The following is a 20196-nucleotide window of genomic DNA, read 5'->3' on the forward strand; positions in this document are numbered from 1 at the left end:
ATTCAGTTTAAAATTCTCTGTGGTTATCTGCGCGATGTCAGGTCTGTCTGCAACTGTGAGATCTATAGACCAGCACTCGCCCTGGATTTCACAAATTACGGGTATTACATGAGCCACAACTCTCTGGGCTGATGTAATGTTCAGCTGCTGCAGCTTAGCCAGGCTGATGTTGAGGGTCAGAAATCCCCCCAAGGAAGGAGCTAAGTACGTAAGGCCCGCCGGTCCTCGGCCACCTCCGACCATATGCGTGGCTTCTGTCTCGCTGGGTTGTGTGTGTCATTTCATACACCAGCGAGATAGGGATCTTGGTGCCCTTCACATGATGCTTTTACAGTGCAGTTACATTAGCTAATTCGACCCCGCTTTCAAAAATAGCCCTTGATCGATCAGGCTTTCAGTTTCTTGCAAGCCTCAACGTTTCACCTTCAGGCTCTCCCTTGGGGAAAAAAGGGGGGGGGGGGACAACAACAATCTCTCATTTCAAGTTTTCCAGAAATTCTTTGTATCAGAGGCCGGCATTACTAAATGAGAATACATGTATGCCTTGACCTTCATGACCTTGAGCCACTGACTTAAATTGGCAAGGATCATATGTTGGGAAAATAATCATCAGACGTGTCAAAGATTATAGTGAAATAAAAATGTATACCTAGAGTGATCTGGTGATCTGAATCCCTGCAACCTCAGGAGCTAAAATTACCCTACGGTCCAAACAATGGACAAATCAACTAGAAATGGCTTCCGATGAAGACAGCAGTTACAGCTGGAGCCAGAGCTATTCAGACTGTCTAGGTCACATCAAAATACACTCTCACTAAGCATTAAAGACTAACAACATTAATGATCCAGATCCACCCCTCTGTGTGGACTATCTCATATGGCGGCTTTGAGCCTCTTTGATCAACTGTCTGTGTAACCTATTTCAGGAAACCACCCTCCACTTGCAGAGTGACTTGGGCTCCGTCCCAAATCATCTCTTTAACCCTTACACTTATTTCAGAGTTAGTTTTAGTGTGAAGAGTGCTACATAGAGGAGCAGTTGAAACTCTCAAGTTGGCATGACTTACACATGTCACCAAAAACAGAACCATAAAACACCAATGAAGACTGACAACAAGCATATCGCATTAAGCAGATCGCATTAAGCATATTGCTGCATTGCTGACTCTGTCTGACTTGACTTTCCACAAGGTATTATGAATAGCCCTTGATGCGAAGAGCGATGGTGAAAATTGATCCCACATTTCACATGAATGCACAATAAGAAGGGGTTGGATTGAAGTTGTAGGAAAAGAAATGGACCACAGCATCGCAGCCACTTATATTTAAACGTATTCAAGACCAGTGAGGTAGCTGGTGCTGTCCATGGTCCTACACCGTGAGCAAAGACTGGGTTCAGTTTGACTAAAAATAAGCATGCAGTCTGTGATGAGCTGTAACTTGACTTTTCAAAGCACTTATGGCAGTGCTTTACCACTGGAATAAAGTCAGAGAGATAAAGAAATGAAACTAACATACCGATGCATTCTCGTCCCCTCTACACTTAAATTCACCTACAGGAGTTTTACCAACAATACAAATTCCATTATGCCTTTTAAAACCAGCATTATCTAACACTTTATCTTCTTACAGACTCAGGGAGAGCTGAAACTATTTCCAATATTTATCACGAAATAAAACCAGGGAATTTTGGACTTTTTTGACTTTAAACATCATTCTATTATCAAACTTGTTTAATCGATGAACTGTTTCTCATACTCTAGACTCATTGGGCTCTAGTTTCGCAGACCGAGCGCAGCGGGGGCACATCACACCTGCACTTCGCCAACTGGGTGTGGCCAGGCGGATTTTGCAAGTTTGGCACACTGTGCGCCTGGCGCAGCTACTCCTCTTTCCCACCTCCATCCCTCCTACCTGCACAAGTCAGAAATAAGGAGGAGAGAAGGCGTGGAGTGGGTTTTACACACACATCACGCCAATCAAATGAGCCCCTCTCCTCGCCTTTAAATGCGCCGCGCGAAGGCTTAATGAGAGTTTACTCAATTCGCCATGGCAGAAGAGAGCAGCAGCGTCAGATGGCCAAACTTCTCCCAGGAGGAAACTGATGTTTTGGTCCGGGAGGTCCAAGCTCACAGTGTCCGAATGTACGGAACTGCAAGCAGTCCTCCACGGGCTGATGATGCAAAGGTAGCCTGGGAGGAGGTCACCACCATTGTAAATCAATGTTGCGTTTCTCTCGTGCGCACGCGTGCTCTCTCTTTCTCTCTCGCAGTCTCACTCTGTTTCTTTTCTTTTGACTTTTCTAAGATGACAGATGCTGAATATATACTCGCTATCTGATGCTGCGGCTGTTTGTGGTTGGCTGAGAGGGATGTGAACTCATTAGTTTGCAGCTGTGTTAATCAAATCAGATTGGGTTTCCATTATGCGTGCCAAACGTGCCAGACGGTGCCAGTCCCCTTTGATCTGACATCAGATGTGACAGGACAGTTGATACAGAGATACATTTATGTGCTGATTGCAGATAGTTGCAATGAATAGTGTTTTTTTGGGTATTTATTGCATCGTTAATGTGCCTGATATTCTGGAAACCTGCCTGTGAGGTTTTGGTGACGTGTGCGCACCGTCCGCTGGTCAGCCAAACTTCGGCTTACACCGGCTGCGCACCGCCTGCGCTGACAGTAGACCTGGTTTCAGCTGGCGAGCTTTTAGCGCACCTTCGGCGAAGCCTTTTGGCACAAAACTGTCACTGCGCCAAGCTGGATCTGTCGACACCTCCCCCTGCTGCGCCGCCACACCCATCTCAGCGCACCTCGGTCTGCCAAACCACCAAACTGAGCCTCGGGTTGCGCTGCTTGAAACTAGCTCTGCGCAGGGTTCGCCACCCTGCGCCACCCTGCACTGCGCCGGGAAACTAGAGCCCAGTATGTTAATGCTGGCGACAACAATTCACATACGGAAGCTACCAACATCAGTACTGTAAAATTCAAATCACTGTAACAGCAGCTTTTGTCAATCAATTTATTTGTCACATGAAATCATACAAAATACCCTTCAGTGAAAGGTAAATTATTTCATATGTGGTCTCATTAATGCCAATTTTGCCAATTTTCAGCCGGCTCTGCATCACAGCAATGTAGGTAGCATGTGTCAGTGAACTACAGTAAACAGCCCTCCATCTTGCCAGCGCCTGGATCTCCCCGCTCATTTTGCAACTCAAAACCGCCAGATGACACGTTCTGTATTAGGACACATAGTATAAAAGCAGATCACGTGCGAGAGATGCCTCTCTCTTTCTCTCAAACTTGGACCAAACTCAGATCAAAGTAAAACCAGGCAGTGCTGATCAAATACAAACCGAGAATCTGTTACCACATTGCTTATTTCTCGCCTAAAATGTTTTCCGAAACGCATTGTAACGTACTGTTTAACTATAGTACAAGATTTTTGTTACCAGTGAGCTGCCATATTGTTTTTGGATGGGAAACTGGCATTACATCACTCACCAGTGGGAGCGTTTATTGGTCCAATATGGTGCGGTGCGTTCTGGTTGTTGTAGGTTTTCTACCTATTGAGCAATTAAATGCCACAGCCCTTTTTCTATGTTTTCTCTTTTCATGAAGCACCAATTTTAAAAGTATTTATGTTTGTCTACTGCATAGACAGCCCAGTTTTATGAAAAAAGTGTGTGAAGTGAGAGCAAAGTCAATGTACACATCATATAAGAGCAAGATGAAATGAAGATTTCTCTGCAGAAATAAACTAAGAAGCCACTGATAATACGGGCAAGTACACATTTCTTTTTGTTATGTAAGCGGACTCATAATGGCTCTGCTTTGCATGTATAATGATCTTTTCAGGGGCAAAAATAATAAGCTTCATTGCTTTGTTGTTTTTGTTTTGATAATAACACAGACAATAACAAGTATTATACGTAATGAGTGACAGGGTGACCTTCGAGCCATTCACAGCACTGAGGAGACCGTGAAGAGCCACTGTCCGCTCTGATAAGAATGGAGCCAAACAGTGCGATAACCAATCAAGGACGACATAAAAAGCAGCCATCAGCACCTGCGATGCAAATGAGAACTTCATTTGCACGATTATTACCATTGAATGCAATTAAACTGAATCTGGACAAAAGCAGGGGCGCTGACAAGCGACGACACTGCCAAGAGAGCGCGCAGAATAATTGTGGACAACAAGAGAGAAGCAGGGAGAGCAGCAACTTTGGCTCAGCAGCCCTACACCCGAGTTCCCTACAACCCAACACTGTGTGTTTTGATTGGCCCGTTACTTTATTCTGAACAATACCTTTATCTCTATTGACTGGTGTAACTACCCAACAATAAGGTAAAACCTCCAAAACAGGAAAACTAATTACTGGCTCTACAGTAGCGCTCTCCCCCTCCCCCTCCCCCTCCTTAGACAAGGAGCCACAGCTGGAACGGATGATAAAACTTGGACTCCTCATCGTCATGGTGAGATCAAAGTCACAGGCTTTCTATTTTTAAATTATTGGACTCTGGCTCTGTTGTCGCTGGCTGAGCTCAAGCGCCAAAACCATTCTGTTTCTGAGTAGGTATATGCTGTATGTGTGTGCAGACGTGTGTGCAAACCCACGTGCATATACATATACTGCGATAATTACATTAACAAAGACAGCCTAAATTATTTACAGTTAAACTTTGCTCAATAACTCAGGCATCAAACCATCCATTAAACTATTTTCCTCTACTTTATGATATGAAAAACTATGCTCTTGTATTCACTGTAGAGAGCTCCTATTTGGTTTCTACCTACTGCCCAGTAACCTTGGACCTGTATGACATGCACACAAGCATTATCGACTTCTACCTATTTTTCATTCAGTTTAAACCAAGGTCACTTCTACAACTCTCCTTTTGAACGATACAAACATGAAAACTCTCACTGCTTTCACAGTGCAAATCAAGGACAAGGGCACATGCCATATAAATTAAACTGCAAGAAGAAATGACATTTTTTAAAGTTCAATCATAGTAGCCCAAAATCTGTACATGCCTACAACTTAAATTAGGTTTCTTTTGTGCAAACCACACTCTCACTGCATGCAGACAACAGTTCCTAGAAACTAGCTTGACAACTGCTTTTATTACAGCCGAATCCGTTCAAGCCCAACGAGGCAATCTGAGACGGATGTAATTTATAATTTGGTAGGAGTTCAGCAGTGCACATCTGGATTTTGCTGAAAATTAGGTAGTCATAATAGGAGATAATCCCGTGAATACGTCACACAGGACAAAAATAAACAGCTAGTGCCGGAGTTCATGCAGGGCAGCCTGGTATTATAGTGTATGAGGTGGGAGCTTGCTCGGATTGCACTGGATAAAAATATAAAAAGAAACAGCACACTGTGCAGCGTGCAACAGCGGGTCTCATGTGTGAATATACAGGAGGTGTACAGCATCACCACTGGTGCCCGCATGAATGTCTAAGTTCACAGGGAGGAAACACAAACAGTCTGCTCCCTGCACAGAACCCGCTTTGTAAGTGATCTTTGAAGCGCATCCTGATGGAAGATCTTGCCTCTGTGACGCTATTTATAGCTTGGTAATACATCAGAGGTCGCACCTTCCATCTCGGCAGAACCAACATCTGCCTCGATACACACTGGCTTATCCAGCGTTGACGGTAGCAGGCATCTAATGATGTGGTTGGTTGAGACTCTCTTTTGGATTTCTTACAATTACTTATTTTATGTGCTCATTCTTTTGCTGACATTACTTAATTCACTGAACCTAAATTTAGCTTACTTATACATCGGAAGATCCTATTTGCTCTTCATCTACCAGTTGTCCAGTTGTTTGTGGTGTGCTGCCAGATGTGGCCGCGCTAAAATGACAGAGTGACTTCATTATCCCCACTGACAAACTCGTCTGACTTTTGGTGTGTCACGATGATGGTAACAAGTGGAGGGGGGCTCGTCACTCCTCCGTCTTCCCTAAAACCGTAGCGCACAAAGTGCTGGCTAATCTGATCTGCCTGAGCCAGTATTTTCAAAAGCAGCCAGTCAGTCCATCAGCCAAACAATGAGAGAGGCCACAAGATAACAAGATAAGCCTGGGCTGGCCTGGTGAGGTGGTCCTGAGGAGGGGGCGGCGGGGTGGGTGTGCATATGATGAAAGACCCTACTAATGCCATGTACAGCCAGAGCAAGCTTGCACTGCCGCTCGTAATAAATCTGACTTTATGCCATTTCAGGCCTAAACTGAGCTCTTTAAAGAGGTTTAGAGAGGGCATTACAATAGCTGCAAAAAGAAAAAGCGTTACAGATCAGAATGAAAAAATGCTACTTTTCCTCACTCACTGTGAAGTGTGGTTAAGATGCCAGCATTGATTGGCTTGGCATACCAGTCCTTTTTTTTTTTTTTTTTTTTGCACACAGCAAGAAAAAGAAAAGGGCTGGACAAATGATTGCTTCAGTGGGACACCATCAGCATGCAAAGCCAACTGTAGCACACACACACACACATCTGTTGCTTTTCCGGTGAAAAAATGGCTGAAGCAGAGCAAACCTCGAGCTAGTGATATTCATACTCCTCCATCTTGCGTTGCCATGATCTTTCCAAGCTTCTGAGGCAAACGTAGGAGCCTCGAGCTCTATTGTGACCTTGAACTGTGTCTCTGCAGTCTGTGTGGCAAGGATTTACTGACTGTGTGAGTGTGAGATATGCTCAGATGGGGCGGAAAAGGCACTGTGTGTTGTAGACCTCCCTCAGCCCTTCTTTATGACCTATTGGTCAGTAATCGGTCCTTTGTGCGTGGGCCCAAGTCAATTCCCAGTCACTGACAACACCACCACATTAAGAAGCTTAACTGTAAGAGAACATGCAACAGTTAAGAGCAACAATACAGTAAAATGACGCCATCTTTGACCTACGAAGCCTCAGAGCTCACACGGCCAAGTTGTGAGACACTGTAGTCGCCCTTCGGCACTACTGCAGAGAGGCGGGTGACGTGACAGATGTGTCAGAGTTACAGTAGCACGCTACATATATACTGCAGTCAAATAGCAAAAACACACCATCTATAGCCTCAAAATATCTCATCAAAACAGAATATTTTCAACACAACAAAGGTAGTATTTGTTCCAGACAGGGGCATAGGGTTTTTTCAACATTCTGGGGGACACATTAAGCGTAGGGTCTCCCCCAGGAAATTTTAAGCATCAAACACACACATTTTCTGCATTATTGTGAATTTTCAGGCAATGCTTTGTGCATTTCCTACACCAATTAATGATGGAAATGTCACGGTACTTCCTGCCGACCATGCATAGTTGCTTCATCCTCTCTCTGTTTTATTGCAGATTGCAGCTGTTGCTTTTGAAGTTGCAGTCTGCCACCACCTGTTGGACCTGTTGCATGAGGCACTGTTGTATCTATAGCATCTTTCACACATGCACTGCAAACCTATAATTATCTAGACATTACTCAAGCGAGCTGTATGTGACAACGCAAACGTCCAAATCAGTTGGATCGGACATTAAAATGGGACTTTACCCCGCCAGCTTTCTAGTACAAAGTCCGTGCAATGTCTCTCTACAGGGTCGATTGAGCCCATGTGTGAAAAGCGCAGGTAACTGTCTGGAGAATTCACAGCGAGCGAGTGGGTGTGTTGATGACACTTCTATCATGTGGCTCACATGAAACCTGAATAAAACAAACACCCGTGGCTGAAGAGAAACGGGTAAGTTACATGGAGATGACAACAAAATGCCAAACTAAAGAGATGACAAGAGTCGGGAACTTCTGTCAGCCAACGCGGAAATTGTCAGGAAAATTCAAGGGATGACAACAGACTCTGTTGTTTGTGACCAAAAACAACTGGCTATGTGACTATGGTGTCATCAGCGTCATGTCCTGCCTCCTGCACACTCTACCCAGGCAACACCCATCAACTAAACCAAACAGAGCACTTCCAGAAGATGAAAACGCATCAGTAGTGTGCTACATGTGTGAAAAAGAAACTTCATCTCAGGCCTCTGAAAGAATTTAAATGATTGAAGTCGTGTGTCAATCCTCAAAGACAGATTCTGATTCCAAACAGAATTGCTAAAAGTAGATGAGAGCAAGTAATATACGGCCAGTCTGCAGGGTTGCGTCTCATAGGAGGTAGAGTGGCAGAGGTGGCAACCTAACTCGCTCGGCTAAGGCAGAGTGCCCTTGTTGTGAGATTAACAAGCAGCTAAGCACTCATTAGGTAAACAAAGGTATTAAGCACCAATCAGGCCAGAACTAATAGGTAAATACATCCTTCCAACATCTGTTTGGGTCAAAGATGAACAAATGAAATCACATGTCATGCACTGGGATCAACTAAAGATGCAACTCTGACTCAAAAGTAGCAGAAATTGTCAAGTCATTTCAATTTTCTCGTCATCCTGCTCCAAATTTGCTCTGATCAGTAATTTTAAATCAGTGTTTTAGCATCTTTCAGCTCATTGTTTTGGCTTTATGGCCCACAAACGTTGCTGCCTGTGCATTCATAGCATTGTTCTTATGTGCAGCAAGCGGCTGCACCAACTGTACGCTACCTGCCTACCACTAAATATCAAACAGACAACTAGCTGGTAAACGTAGTGGAGCATTTAGCAGCTATAGAGACAACTATTTCTCTCAGCAGTGGTGGAGAGCAAAACAGAGCTAAAAAAGAGTGAACAGCTGACGTAAATTCATGAGGTGGCCAAAACACAACTTCAGAGAAAGGCTAATGTTGCTCCATGTGTGCTGAACGTGTAAATAAGCAACTGTTAGTTAACATCGCAAACTTAAAAGCATGGATATGTAAAGATAACTGGATTAGTAGAGCATTAGAGTATTAGAGTATTGGAGGCAGGCCCTGTTCATTCATATTAAAGTTGCTCAGTGGCACATGAATCCAAAAAGTTCAACTACCATGTGTAAAATTACCCATATGTTCTGCTCTGCCGCTGTAGAATAGGCGCTCTAGAGTTTAGCGCTCTGCTAACTTGAATGTGGATAAAAAATTCAATTGTGCAGCTTTTCGAGACTTTCAAAATGTTATCTGACGGAATAACACATACTGTAGTATAACATATAGATAGTTAAATGAGTCATTTTGCGGAGGTTGTGACACTCAGAATCCACTGATTTACAGACAGCTCTTTTACAATGTAAGCCTAAAGGACAAAGTCTTTTTGGAACTTGTTATTTCAGCAGTTTGACCACTATGTCACCCTGCACTGTTCCTAGGAGCTTGTTTAAACGGTGATAATATGTCAATATTGTGTTGACAGCTTGTTTATATTGCCCCCAAGTGGCCAAAAAAAATCAGTTAATACAGATTAAAAGGCCAGTGTGTGTGGGATTTAGGGGCATCTATTGGCAGAAATGGAATCTAATATTCATGACTGTGTTTTCATTTGTTTTTAATCAACTGAAAATAAGAAGCATTGTGTTTTCGTTACTTTAGAGTGAGCCGTTTCTATCTATAATACAGGGCGGGTCCTCTTCCACACAGTCCACCATGTTGTTTCTACAGTAGCCAAGAATGGACAAATCAAACACTGGTTCTAGATAAGGCCATTTGTGTTTTCATGCCGGCCACTGTAGTTCTCCAACATGCTTAGCACACAGGAGAAGTTACAGTTCTGCAATCTTACTGCCAAATGCCACTAAATCCTGCACACTAGACCTCAAGTATAATTTCTAAACTGTCATATTTAGAGGAAAAATGATCTTTTAGTTCTCAGCATGGTATGGTGGGTGCGAGCAGAGTTCATTTTTCATCTCCACGCACTGGCGGCTGTGATTCTGCAACTTTGTGTCAAGTTGTCATCATCAGTGTTAAGCAGTTACAGTAATAGAGGATTTCATACGGATTTCAAAACTGCAGGCACCACCAAGATTTACGGGACGAGCGTGAAAGAATCCACATGCTGTCACTCCTAAAACTCTGTGAGGTGTTGAACTTCCTCCCATCTGCCTGAAACATAAAGTTTGTTGTTGCGCTGAAAGCATCGTCCTTTGCCATCCTATTTTGCCGTAATTCCAAGTCAGTCTAAGTGCATGGCATTATGGAGCATTCACGGTTGTGTTAACTGGATTGAGAGATTATTGCAGATTACATTTGATGAGGCTGACCATTGAACTGCTGTGAAACAATGGCTTCAAATAGACCTAGCAACCACGCTGAGATCTGACAGTTCTGTTTGCGGTGTATTGATAATGTTACACCTTATCCCTGGGCTAAAAAAAAAAGAAAAGAAAAAAGACACCTCTGATCTGTCAAATGATCGAAAAGCGAGCCCTCCTCTCACCATTTAACGCTCTGCCTGGGAGCTAAGGCATTATTTTTGAGAAAATAGAGAAACAAAGCCAGCTATTTTTATGTTACCAGGAGCAGAATAAACAAGTTTCACAAAAGAAACTTTTCATGTCAATAATAAAAAAGAGAACGCAGTTCAAGCAGCTCTGTAGCGAGAATAAAGGCAGCGGTCGCAGACGGTACAAAACTGACTGATGACTACTAAATGCAGAACATCACACTGCTGCCCATGTTACTCTCTGAATCAAATCTTACATGGTATTTATAGCATGCATTGTTTATGGCCAACTGCCAAGAAACCTACGCACTTTTATCCTTAGGGTGACACCATAACACCGCTTCTCTTTTGCTGCTGACTGCCTGCGTTTCTGTCTATGGCAGCAATGTAACACACAACAGGGACGTCCCAATATCATAATGCACGAAATAATCACAGGGAAGCCCATTTTAATCAAGTGTTTAGTTCAAGGGCATGGCGTCGAATAATACCCTATTGTCCTTACAATGCAATACTTTACACTTCAACAGCACTGTGTAGAGGATTAAGGATACCTTGGAGCTCAGTCATGACAGGGAAATGATTAACTTATAAAAAAAAACAACAACGCAGCTTTCCGTTCATAGTGGTGAATGTCACTTAAAAATAGAAAGACAGAAAAGCACAAAACCAGACCCTCGATCATGTTTTGCAGGACACTTGTCCTTGGGCTCCTGTTTTACTCTCCATTACTCATGTATGAATTTACACACTCACACACACACACACACACACACACACACACACACACACACACACACAGGGCTGCTAAATTGCCAATTAAATCTCAAAATAACACGTGTCTTGAAATACACATGTCCCCAAAGTGCCAAAGCTTGATTAAAAGAAGGATGTTTAGATGATTATATTCTAATAATATTTGTGCCTTTCCAGCTCCATTAACCCTGTAGACCCAGACTACAAAATAAATGACAACCTGATAAAATAAAAGCTTAAGACTTTAATTTTGCACATATTTAATTCACACGTGTGCTATGTTTTATATGTTTTTTTAAAGCAGGGTGCTGAGAGGTGCAGCTGTGGGACTGTTACCCACAATGCAACAGAGAGGAGAGGCTAAATCTGCTGTAACCGTCCTAGGAGATGAGACGTGATGGCGGGGTTTGATCGACTCATCTGTCTCGCACTATTTCTTCCCCCCATCAAAAGTTGTTTTTCAACACACACACAAAGACACACACGCACACGCACACACACGGATCTGTTGGCCAAAGTACCCAGAATCCATTGCAGCTCAAGGTCACCTGAGTCTTCTCTGGCACTCAGCCTGTGCACCTCTGTTCTCACTCTTTTCTTGCACTGGAGCCCTAAATCAATTTCGTATGATAGAATAGGAGCCGAAGTAAAGAACTGCTTTCATGCTTCCTTTTTAAATAAAGACAGTGGCTTCACATTTTGGGTTTGCACAGTGCGAATCAAATGGCGACTCCCCTCCGAGTTTCCCCTCCGCTACATAGTGAAACCTGCCGTTTAAATATCCTTTATGTGCTTAAAATAAATCCCGATTTAATTAAAGCTTTACAATGCAACTTTCACAAAATTTCATTTCCATCTCATGTCACAAAGAAATCTAAATCCGTCTGGATAATCTCTACACCAGTATCAAATTGCGCTGCAGTGTCTTTTGCCCTCGAGTGTCATTGAGGGGGCGAATGTTATGTGAAGTAACACAATGATTTCTGTGTTTTTTTTGTCTGTGGAGTATTCATTGCTTATGCCACTGAGCAAAAATTTAAATACTGAACGAAATGACTGTACATAAAGAATCTCCCATGAGAGCAAATATGGAGGAACGCACACATCCAACAAGACGACCGCTGCAAGCCTGAAGCCATTTACTACATGTGGTTCACCTCACTGAGCTGTATTTGGTTGACATGTTTACACAACTATTTAAACACAATATTAATGTGGGAAATCTTTAACTGGGAGGAAGAAATAGCTCTGGAGATTTTCAGAGGGATTTGTTTGTCAGACCGGGACACAATTTGTAGAGCTTAACCCAGAATTACACATTTGACTGTGTTTTATTAATCCCACAGAGGAATACTGTTTGCCAGCCCTGTGCAGCATCATTTAAGCCACATTAATGCACAACGGTCAGTTTAGTTGTTGACTCCATATTTTACACCCACTGAGCTCCTGTTATTTGCCTCATTCACAACTAATGAGCATGTATGCCATAAATCCCTCTCATGAAACATGAGTTTGGCATCGGTTGTTGTATATGGAATGGTCTAAAAGTGTGGGACATCTGTGAGACGGCGGTCTCCTCTCTGAAAATGCTCATTAGGTTGATGAGAACGAAAAGATGCATGGAATTTAAAGCACGTCTCCACAAACAAACTGGGTTCATCTTTGGCTCAACTGAAACAGTTCTCACAGTAAGGCTGACTTCATCACAATAACAGATCAGCTGCATGATATGTGTAAAAGGATGAGTTTGTGCTCCCATGCCAGAGGAGAAATGGAAGGTCATTTATATCAGCCAAAGTGCTAGAACTCATTACTGCACACCTACTGTAACTTCCTTATAGTCTGACATTCCATATGAAATTGTATTTTTAGAGAAGATGGTGGTGAAGGAAAGTAATACAGATCAAGAAACCAACTCACCTTGGGCTGTACTTCTACTTCTACCACTTGGTTCTTGCTCATGCAATTTTTGACGAAGCTCTCGACTCTGCTGTTGCACTTCATGAAGATCACGTAGGTGGCGTAGGCTGAGAGCAGGGCGACACTTTCCCACACGGAGATGAAGTTATCCAGGAAGAAGATGATGAGCATGATCAGATCCAGGATGTAGAAGGAGACGTCGCGGAAGAGCGGCCACCATGTTAGGTTGAGGATCTCCTTGGAGAAGATGGCACACATCCCAATCACGAAGAGGATGTTGAAGACGGCCGAGCCCACGATGGTCCCGATGCCCACGTTGCTGTGTGAGATGAAGACACCGATGATGGAGGTGAAGAGCTCTGGGGCTGAGCCGCCTGCTGCCATGAAGGTGGCACCCGCTACGTCATCCGAAATGGACAGCTTCTCCGTGATGACGGTCAGCGCTGGGACGAAGAACTCGTCACACACTATGGCTAAGGCAATGAACATGTAGATCATGCCAAACATGTGGAGGAGCACTGCTCCTTGGCGCCTCTCCTCAAGGGTGAAAATGTCTGGCGGGTACTCCCCCTGGCTGTTGTTGCTATCTGCTGTAGATTTCATGGCTATTGGCATGTCGGCTGACACGTTAGGGTCCCTCTGGTGTTGGGTGAAAAGTAGAGTCCGGTGGGGGGCCGACTGGTGGAGACTCTCCTGGGGGAGCACTGGCTCGCTGAAGCCCCCTGAGCTCCAGGTCAAGGCACTGAGGGAGACAGCACTTATGGCCACCAGGCTGAGGACGAACCCTAAGATTCGCACGGGCCTCAGCTTTCTCCGCAGACACCGGTGGGCCTGCCGCTTACAGGCAGCACCCACCATAGGCCTTCTCTCTGGTGAATCCATGCAGGGCTGATCTGAACCCATGTCTGTGCAGCTCGTGGTGTCCTCACTCTCAATGGCTGGGTAGGTAGAGGGGAGAGTGGGGAGCAGGTTTTACCGGAGACACTGCATGGTGCTTGTTTTCAGTTTCAAATCAGTTGAAAGGACTGTGGGTGCTTTCCGGGGTCTGGTTTGCCAAATGATGTCTTCATATTAGCCTCTGCGGGACAATGTCGACAGAATGAAGAAAACAAATTATTGAATCAGGAAATAAACTCAAGGTTGTAAAATTGACATAAAAATACAGGCTGTCTGGATATTGAGTAAACAAGTATTATTCTAAAGATTCAGCTTTGCCAGCATAAATAGTTTGATGTTACAAAGTTGATTTCTTAATCATCAGAGAGCTCATCTCTGTCAGTTTGACCTCCATCATGTAAAACATTTTATTAATACACACTCTCAAAAGTGTGCTTTCACCGCTTTTCGCTTTCTATATGACATTATAGACAGAGAACAGGAAATTTGATGCTGTACACCTTACTTTTCTTTATAATAATTAAAAAATATCATTAAAAAAACAGCTACATTGACCCATGATTGTTGCTGTGGAAAAGTTGGCCACAAATCAGGACTAGTATTCTTCATCACTACCAAACAAAAAGCTACATGTACTCAGAAATTAAAGCCAAAGAGGAAATCCCCGCTTATACAGACATGCAAAATACTCTTTTTAAAATATATTGCTTATTTCTTGTTTTAAACGGTACTCAGTAAATAAAACTAAGATAAAATATATAATGTGGAAAAATTAATGTCGAGGTCTTTAAACTCATTCAAACCACAAGATGCAGCACACAGTCAAGGAAACTTAAATGTGCAGATGATTCTGCTGGTGTAGCTATCTCAATTTTTAATTGTGACAAATTGCGATCGAAAAGCGGAAACCTGCTGTTTTTACCTGAGAAAATACCACGAAACGTGAAGGCCGAGGGTTTACGGACATCACTTGGCTGCAGTCAGTGAAAATGGTAAACGCTATGACGCGGCTGCTCAGGTAAAAGCACAGAAAAACACACGTCCTGTCCTGTTTGACTTCCCAAATGATGCACAGCCTGCTGCCTTCCAGCTGAACCGCTACATCTGAGGTGTCAGCCCAACTCTTTTCCCTGTCTGCCCTTCAGTAATAATGCCTTCGCCCTTTCAGCTGGATCATCACACAACAAACAGCTAACCATCATCCCCGACCAAAACAGCCCCAACATTAGTTTCCCTGGCGAGGCGCATGACGCGTGGAGAGGCTGCAGACGGCGGCATGCCTTACCTTTGACAGAGGCGAGAAAACAGCCGCACGGCACAGCAGCACGTTGAAATTAGGAAATCCTCTCCGGTGCCCTCTTGCTCTCATTGAGCAAAAAATGTGACCGGTCTCCGCTCTCCGACGACAGAGGAGGAGCTTTGGAGAGGAGGAAAAAAATGCTTTTCCAACTGCGCTCACCTCTCTCCCTCACAGCAGCAGCAGCAGCAGCAGCAGCATCCCTCCCGTCTCGGATGAGAGGAGGAAGAAAAAAAAAAAAACACCCGGTCGAAAATACCTTGCTAATGTAGCAGAATATTGTGCTGGGCTGCGCTGACCACGTGAACCGCTCGGTTTATTAATAAAGCCAGGTAAGCGGCAAACGGCGCATCCTTCCCTGCTCGCTTCACGCGGTGGGGGCTTTGGTGATGTTGCATTTTGAGGGAGGAGTTGCCGTGGTTACACAGCAAAGGCAGTATTTCCACTGATTTCCATTTTTTTACCCCTCTAATGACGGAACAGGTGGATATGCTTCAGCTCAGCTGCAGACTTGTGTGTACGCTTTAGGTCATTTCAAGGTTATGTGCGAGTGATGGATCCCCTTTCGCAAAGATAACTGTCACGTGCAGCCTAAGGTGCAGCATCATTGATTTCCCCCTACGTACAAACTATTCATCTTCTCACTTAAGCTGGAGAGTGATATTTCATTTTAAAGGAATGTTTACCATTTTGGACCTTCACAAAGGCCTATTAGCTTTGTTGCATGAGTTTCATTAGAGTATTGATAACCTACCACTCTCATATCTGCATGTCCAGTAGGCTGTGGAGCATAAAGACTGGAAACATAAGGACTGTCTTTAAAGTAATTAGGCCTATAACTTGTTTTTACTGTGTACAAAAAAACAACAACAGCATTTTAAAAGGACAATTTATGGGTCTGGGGGTGTTGTTCATTCAATGATCCATTTTTCATAACCACTTATCACAGAGACACGATAACATTCACACCTACGGGTGATTTAGAGTCGCCAATTACCAATCACCTTGCCATGTCTTTGGATTGTGGGAGGAAGCCGGAGTAGAGAAAGCCCACGCTGATGCAGGAAGAACATGCAAACTCCACACAGATGGGCTAACTTGTTTCTCCATTTTGTACAAAATACAAAATTTTAGAAGATCAGTTTATGGGTTTGGGGCGTTGTGTGAGAGACTATTTTTTGGGCAGGTAACTTTAATTCGTGATCCTTTGAGGTGGTACGGAAGTTGAGAGTGGCCATGCTTGAATGTTTTTTTAATGCTGTTATCGAGATCATGACTCACTTATTTTGTTATCTTGAGAAAACGAAAATATCTTAATGAGATAATCAGTTGGTTATCAGATAAACAAAAGGTAATTTCCTTGTTGCTTAAAATGTTTATCAAAGATCAGGAGTGCCATGCTACCATGCGTCCAGACAACTGTAGCAACTGATTTAAAATTTATGAATCCTTCATCAGGACAATGATCCTGAAGGCTGAAATCAGGTGCGACCAAACAAACCAGACACTCATTTTCGAGATCTCCATTACTATCCTACGATCTATGAAAAACAAAAGATTCATCCTCATTATTTTGAAAAATACCTCTTTTGTTTTCTCAAGAAAAAACTGATAGCTAGCATGGCCGTTCTTGGCTTCCATAAGTAGGTGAGTTTTGTTACCATTTGACCAAGTCACACCAGCTGTTCCCAGTCTTTATGTTAAGCTAAGCTAGCTGGCCACTGGCTCCAGTATCATATTAAACAAATCAATGTGATGTCATCCCTTCATCTCTATGTTTTGCACTCTGGGTAGAAGCCCAGAGTGTTGCTAAAATGATGCTGGGGACAGCCTTTCGCGTTGTATCTTGATCCAGAAGGGGTCAACAGTTCGGAAGGCAACAAAATTACTTGGTTATGGTTCGAAAAAGATTGTAGAATAACACCCAGCTTTGAGTGGCACAGAAGTAAGACGGGGTCAGCGGTAAGGTTTAGGCAACAAAACGACTTGGTTATGGTTAGGAAAAGACTGCAGATGTTGCTAAAAGAAAACCTGCAACCAATTTTGTTTGTCGGTCCCAACACCACTCTCCTGGGTCAAAGTCCGGTGTTCGTAGGATCTATCCACCACCTCTCCCACCCTGTCCATGCTGTGTATCTTGACGCTCTAGGAGTGAGAGCAGTCTGATCACACATGCTTTATATGCCAGTTTGCTCCATTTTGAATATGTCAACCAATACCGTGCCTTGATCTGACATAACCATCACACCTACTGCCACCCGGTTCGCCATGTTTCCCCCTCATGTCAAATAAAACCACCCAACCACTTAGCATTAGTCGACAGGCCAAACCCTGTTGGAGAGACGCAGACACGCAATCTCTACATAGTGTGACAAAGTATGTGTGACACTAATGGCCTGGTGCTGTATAATAAATCATGATTCACTGACCTCATTGATTGCCCCCTCTCCTCTGCTCTCATCTCCTCCCCACTGTAGCTGCCTCTTGTTACCTAACAGGAAACAAAGAGGACAACAGCATTGACTTGAGTTACCTCAGAGTATCAATAGTTTTGTGATGACTAGCCTGCCAGTTGTGGTTCATGTTTGTCCAGGGTTTATAAGCTAAATTAGCTGATATGGTTGGTCCTTCAGATTCAGATTCAGATTCAGAATACTTTATTAATCCCTGGGGGGAAATTGTTTTTGTTCCTCTGACATTTAATCAAATAATACATCCTTGAATTAGACTCATATGTAACTACTATCAGAAAGATGTTTTTTATGTCGAGACATAGCTAGATGGGAAGTTTGTTACCACCCTCAAACCTATCCATTAAATATAAGGATACAGCTGGCAGCCATCATGCCTAGATTAGCATAAAGAGTGGAAACAGCTGGTGTTTATCCATACAAAACCTGCATTGTTAAAAAGACAAGTTGCGGTTTTAGAAGGGTTAATATCCATCGTGACGTCGCAGCTTTCCAGGCAGCCAGCCAAACTAACGAACTGCTGGCTGTTGCCTTGTATTTCCGGGACAGATATAAGAGTGGTATTGATCTTGTCATGTAACTTTTGGCAGGGAGGCAAACAAGTGTATTTCTCAAAATGTCAAACTATTCCTTTAACCCTAAAGACGTTGTGTAATGTCACTTATAATTCCTTCACACGGGACCAAAATGCTCTCTCAAGTCCTGCAAGTAAAACAATGTCACACTCCAAAGCAAAAACGACTCCTGATTTTGTTGCGCAGTTTGATTGCCTCAGTCCATTTACTGCCACCAGTCCCAAGTTTGTCGACAAGAACAAACCGGTGGCTGTCCTGTCATGCTGATTAAATGGATGATTTGATTGGTGAATGCACACCTAAGTAGGCCACACCATCAATCAGAGGGTTGAGACGATAAGACTGGGCTGTGAGGCAGTGTTTTTGTCACTGAACCAACTGTCAATTTGGAGAATTAAAGGGGCGCGCCACCAATTTCACACATAAAGTTCAGTTTATTTGTCATGAAGAGTACTACTCAGCCTGTGAAAACAGTTGCATAATGTCTCCTGTGGCTTTAGAGGGAGTGTTCAAAAGTTTAAAGAAATAACCCCACTGATGTTGTAGTGATGTCATCAGGGCAATCTCAGTTTGGGCTTGAGACCTGACATTTTAACCGAAAACCTGCATTATAAACTTGAGGTGTGGGGTTGAATTAAGTTGGACCTTAGAAGGCAAGAAGGGTCTAGTTAAAGTAACGAGTTTGACCCATGCACAAGGCTAACATTCAGGATGCCTCAGCCTCCGCTACTTTGATTTTGATCATTCTATTTAAAACTATGATTCTTGTGAGTCCCCAATTTTTATAGAAGTGCAATACTAAGTCCATGGAGCATTCCTTCATACAAATTATTTGTTTGAAAAAAAAAATGTTTTTAATATTCCTTAATCATTTAAGTAATTTCTCAAGCAAACTTTTGGTGGGGACTTTTGGTCACACAAAACAAGGCATTCAATGATGTCACCTGGGGCTCCTGGACATTTTGCCAGGCACTTTTCAATTTTTATGTTTTATAGACCAAATAAATAATTGATTATTTGAAAAATAATCTTTTGATACGTCTATAATCTCTCAAGACAGATTCTGCAATTTACATTGTAGAATCTGCCTGAGACATGCAGGTGTCCCCAGAAAATGTGCACCTACAGAAACAGCAAGCTCCACGGCTCCACCCAAAACGCCGCCTTGTCAGCGTGAAAAACATGGACAACAGCACAACATACAAGCGTTGTGCATCCACCAGCACACCTTCCACTCCTCACAACAGGATTAAAAGGGCATTAGCGGCAACGTTTTCACCGCCGTTTGGTTCGAGCTGCAGGTAGGAGTGTAACACTGGGGGCACCACCAGAAGTGAAGGGGGTGAGCGATTCCCGAAGCCCCTGCACTTCCATTAGTCGAAAAACTACGGGCAGTGCCTCCAGAGGTAAAGGAAGAAATTTGTTTTTTTGTTTTTTGTTTTTTTTTGTTTTTTTTACAGATGGATTTCTAGATTGATACGTCTATAGTAAAATTTGGTTTAATTGTCAGTTGCAACCATACTTAATATTAACATGAATATTCAACCCGTTCTCATTCTGAAGTCGTAAAATACCACTGCTTTGCCACATACTTTTCTTGCCTACACCCATGTGCTTTTGTTGACGTCCTAGCACTAGTAGCGTGTCCTTGAACGTCAACAGCAGGTGCAGAAGGATACCTAGCATGTGAAAGGCCACTGACAAAGCAGCAATATCTGACAACTTCTTCATCATCATCATCATTATCATCTTCATAGGTGGGATTAATTTCATGTTAATGTTTTGATCTTGTGGATATACCTGGCCTCAGGTAAATGTGATAGTAAATCAAAACAGTTTGAATACTGACTGTCCCAATAGCTGATCCATTTATTTAAAATGATACATTTAGCTGTATGGGTACACCCATCTGATCAGCACACATCATCATCATGATCATCATCATCATCA

General features: G+C 43.2%; 1 protein-coding gene across 7 annotated transcripts in view; it reads right to left on the reverse strand.

The window, feature by feature from the left end:
- LOC125883551 (sodium/potassium/calcium exchanger 2-like) overlaps positions 1-15758 on the reverse strand; it is a 56409-nt gene extending 40651 nt beyond the window's left edge. For 3 of the 7 annotated variants that reach the window (XM_049567927.1, XM_049567923.1, XM_049567926.1), the window contains exons 1-2: positions 15189-15757; positions 13007-14084 (exon numbers count right to left, since the gene is read on the reverse strand). In XM_049567927.1, the coding sequence (XP_049423884.1) occupies positions 13007-13909 (903 nt within the window). In that variant the 5' untranslated portion in view covers positions 13910-14084; positions 15189-15757. Of the gene's footprint in view, positions 1-13005; positions 14085-15188 lie in introns of all 7 variants that reach the window. The other 4 variants (XM_049567924.1, XM_049567921.1, XM_049567922.1 and 1 more) reach the window with 3 other exon arrangements.
- Positions 15759-20196: the final 4438 nt, after the last annotated feature.

The sequence above is a fragment of the Epinephelus fuscoguttatus genome, linkage group LG23 (genome assembly GCF_011397635.1).
Source record: "Epinephelus fuscoguttatus linkage group LG23, E.fuscoguttatus.final_Chr_v1".
Lineage (NCBI taxonomy): Eukaryota > Metazoa > Chordata > Actinopteri > Perciformes > Serranidae > Epinephelus > Epinephelus fuscoguttatus.